General features: G+C 56.6%; 1 protein-coding gene across 1 annotated transcript; it reads left to right on the top strand.

The window, feature by feature from the left end:
* Positions 1-1,403: 1,403 nt before the first annotated feature.
* On the top strand, positions 1,404-2,234 carry SOX21 (SRY-box transcription factor 21; the record flags this gene model as incomplete). The annotated part of the gene is made up of 1 exon (XM_082859345.1): positions 1,404-2,234. The coding sequence occupies one exon, from the start codon at positions 1,404-1,406 to the stop codon at positions 2,232-2,234; it is 831 nt and encodes a 276-aa protein (XP_082715471.1).
* Between the last annotated feature and the right edge of the window lie 1,983 nt (positions 2,235-4,217).

Here is a 4,217-nt window from a genome sequence, read left to right as displayed (position 1 = left end):
CTCCGGGCGCGTGCACACGCAGGTAGCGACACTCACCTGAGCCCGTGCACTGGGCGCCTGTCGCCTCGGGAGCGGCGGACTGGCGGCCTGGGCCGCGGAGGGGCCCCCTGTGCTGCGGGACTGCGGGAATCGGGAGCAGCCCCAGCGCGGACCTGCGAACTGAGGTGATGGCGCGTCTTCCTTAAATCCCTCCCCCACCCCGCACCTCCGCCTCCTAGGCTCTCGCGGGGGAAGCCAGGAGAGAGGGGCCCCGGGCGCGGAGCACACGCGGGAGCACGCCCCGAGGCGAGCGCGCCGAGAGGGGCGCCGCGGTGCCGGCGCAGGAAACTTGGGCGAAGTTAGTTGCAAGTCCCGGGTGGAGGCCCAGAGGACCGAGGAGGGGACGCGGCCGGTGCTGGGCCCGCCGCGCTGCCCGGAAGCCGGGCCGCGCTCCACGCCCGGTGCGCTCCGGGAGCCCGAGTCGGCCGGAGAGCCAGGAGGGGCTTGGAGCGAGCGGAGCCGGCATGGCTCGAGGGACAGCGAGACGCGGCGCTTCGGCGAGCCCCGAGGATTTCCTTTGAGGCCCGGAGATCCTAGGCTCGCTCAAGCCTCATCCAACCTCCTTCCCCGACCGGCAGCCGGAGAGGAAGACCCACGAGGCAGGTCTCCCCGCAAAACCCCAGCTCATTAGGGGGGTTCCCGTCAGCGCGCCCTGCCTGCCCCGAGTGAGGAAGACCGGCTGGTGCTGCAGTATTTGTATTTATATCCATTGCTGCGCTCTGCGTTCCCTTGGTGCGCCCGGACCCTCCTCCGTCTCCCCCCTCCTCTTCCTCCTCCGGGGCCACCTCCCCTCCTCCCCCCACCCCCATCTGCTACTGTCAAATGAGAAAGTCACCGAGGAGAACCCAAACACTCCAGCCGCCGAGAGCCCCCTTTGGCACTTGGCAGCGCGCGGCGGCTGACTCCTCTGCTCAACCTGGTGGAGCCTCCGCGACGCAAGTTTCCCGGCTGCTGTGCCTTTAACAGAGAAAAGACCGAGGACGGGGAGAGCGCTGCCCGGTGGCGGCTACCTGCGGGGAGTTCGCGAGCGAACGCAACTGGAGAGGAAGGACAAAAAGAAAGCAAAGGGCAGACTGCCCCCGTGGGGTGGGGACACCGCCGAGAAGTTATCGCGCCCCGGAGAGGATTTTCCCGAGCGCCTGGCCGGAGAGAGCAGGGCGGCCAGGGGAGCGGCGCGGCCCGGGGCTGGTCCCCCGGCCCCCTCCTCCCGGGCGGGAGCGACGCCGGGGTGCGAAGTGGGGCGCGGCGAGCGCGGCGGGCCGATAGGGTCCCCGCGGACGGCCAACATTGATTTCCTCCGGGCCGACAGCGACGGCGCGGGCGGCGGCGGCGGCGGCGGGCTGCAGCCGCGGCACGGCGAGAGCATGTCCAAGCCGGTGGACCACGTCAAGCGGCCCATGAATGCCTTCATGGTCTGGTCGCGGGCTCAGCGGCGCAAGATGGCCCAGGAGAACCCCAAGATGCACAACTCGGAGATCAGCAAGCGCCTGGGCGCCGAGTGGAAGCTGCTCACCGAATCGGAGAAGCGGCCGTTCATCGACGAGGCGAAGCGCCTGCGCGCCATGCACATGAAGGAGCACCCAGACTACAAGTACCGGCCGAGGCGCAAGCCCAAGACGCTGCTCAAGAAAGACAAGTTCGCCTTCCCTGTGCCCTACGGCCTGGGCGGCGTGACCGACGCCGAGCACCCGGCACTCAAGGCGGGCGCCGGGCTGCACGCGGGCGCGGGTGGCGGCCTGGTGCCCGAGTCGCTGCTCGCCAACCCCGAGAAGGCGGCCGCCGCCGCCGCCGCGGCTGCCGCCCGCGTCTTCTTCCCGCAGTCGGCCGCCGCCGCCGCCGCAGCCGCCGCCGCTGCCGCCGCCGGCAGCCCCTACTCGCTGCTCGACCTGGGCTCCAAGATGGCAGAGATCTCGTCCTCCTCGTCCGGCCTCCCGTACGCGTCGTCGCTGGGCTACCCGACCGCGGGCGCGGGCGCCTTCCACGGCGCGGCGGCGGCGGCTGCAGCAGCGGCCGCGGCCGCCGGGGGGCACACGCACTCGCACCCCAGCCCGGGCAACCCGGGCTATATGATCCCGTGCAACTGCAGCGCGTGGCCCAGCCCCGGGTTGCAGCCGCCGCTCGCCTACATCCTACTGCCCGGCATGGGCAAGCCTCAACTGGACCCCTACCCCGCGGCCTACGCCGCCGCGCTATGACCCCGCGGGGCCGCCTCGCGAGGACCGGTGTGCACACGTGTACATATGTATAGGTACGAGCTCTGCGGCCTCCCCGAGCGCCCTCCCGCGACGGGGGCCCCGGTTTGTATGTACATAAGATGTATAGGTGCCAGGCGGAGGCAGAGAGGCCAGTCGGGGCGCGAGTGGCCGAGCGCGCGAGTGCGCGGGCGAGTGTGCGTGTGAATTCACAGGGTCATTTCAGACCTGCACTCCCGCAGACAACTTTAAAGAGGGCAGTTGTATCTCGCAGCAGTTGATGTTTGCCTTGCACTTCGGAACCTGTTGCGTTATGGCCCACAGAGGTGGAGGAGTAACTTTTTGATATGTTGGGCTTTCCAGCTTTCTTTGTTGGAAGTTTATTGTCGGTTTTGTTTCCCATTATCTTTCCTTTATTGTTATTATTCTTTTCTCCTGGTCGCTGTTGCATGCACTCTGTTCAAATGTTGGGTCTGAAATGGTTGGCACAAGGGAAAAGCTGATCTGTGTCATTAGTTTCTCGGAGCGGGATGGCTCTGAACAGCCTTGCTCCCTATTTGTACCATTTGAACTTTGCAAAATCTCTGTTCTCTCAAACAGAACCCCCAGGCCGGATCCATTCTTGACCGGTGACCGGCTCGAATCTGGCCTTTTGTGTGTGAGATGATCACGGTTTCTTTTGTTTATCATAGCATATGCAAATCAGAGCAAGAGCTCTTTCTCAAGAGCAAGGACGGCAAACAAGAAATACGTGTGAAATGAAAAGTTGTCAATTGGATTTTCCCCCTTAAAAAACAAACAAACAAACAAACAAAAAACCGCTAGAAGTCTCCCTGAGTCCACTCGCTTGGATTTTTGACACAGTTTACACAGAAAGAGAAAAGGCATTATTCCTATTTTCCCCTTATGACTTGAGTTTCACTTTAAGATTGTAAATGTGTATATGTCCTTGAAAACATTAAGTCTGAAAATGTGTTATTTGCGTTGCCCTAAATCTGAGTCGGTTTTAGACTCTAAAACATTTTGAACAAATGTCAAAGTTAACTTTTAAAAATTGCGGGACTATTTCAGAACCGCAATTTTATCTAAGATTAAATCAGACTTTTTTTGTCTGAGTGGTAATTATATATTTATTATTTAGCAAAACAAAACAAAAACCAGAATTGTTTTGACAGATGCCTCTGTTTCAGCTAGCATTTCTCCAACTCAAACCATTTAAATGTGTTTTGGAGTTCCCTCCCTAACTAGCTTATTTTTTAGATCACCTGCAATTCATTTGCAAATTATGATAAAACACATTTTAGAGAAAAGAACCTCAATTGTAGCTTTTTTTCTTTTTAAATGTATATATTTTGACTAATGTTTGTGAATGAAGTTGGCTAACATGTATTTAGTTTCATTTTGGCTTTATGTAATATAAAGTTTTAAAAAGTTTAAGTATTGGTTTTAACCTTTATGTGTAAATGGTTTTCTTGTGTGATCTTCTAATTTAATATTAGACGTCTAAGCTATATCTGTAAATTAGAATCCGACTATCACTCTGTTCATTTTTTTTGAACAAAGAGTTTAAATAAAGCCTGAACCAGGGAAAAGAGAAAATCCTTTATTTCTTGTTGAGTTCCTAACAAGATTTTTATCTGAATTGCCCTTACGTGCCTGGTCCAGGTGAAGTGTAAGGTATCCTCCAAAGGCAGCCTTTGTTTCACTTTTGAATAGATTTACTAGGAAATCTAAATCAAGCCATTGTTATTCAGAGCCAAAAACCTGATTTATCACATTTTTAATCGTGAATAGGAAAGAAGATAAAAAAAAAAAACAAAACCAAGTAGTTGTATTATCTTGGGGGGGGGTGGGGGGCAGGGAAGGCATTCATGAACCAGTAGAACAGAGCCCATTGAAAACATCCAGACCGTTTAAAGCATTTCACTAGTTTCCAGTAACATTTTAAGAGGAGAAAGTTGCCTGACCACTTTATCCTGTTAGTTG

Source organism: Leucopleurus acutus, assembly GCF_964270905.1.
Source record: "Leucopleurus acutus genome assembly, chromosome: 18".
Classification (NCBI taxonomy): domain Eukaryota; kingdom Metazoa; phylum Chordata; class Mammalia; order Artiodactyla; family Delphinidae; genus Leucopleurus; species Leucopleurus acutus.
The sequence above is the reverse complement of the archived record's forward strand: the minus strand, read 5'-3'. Positions and strand labels throughout refer to the sequence as shown.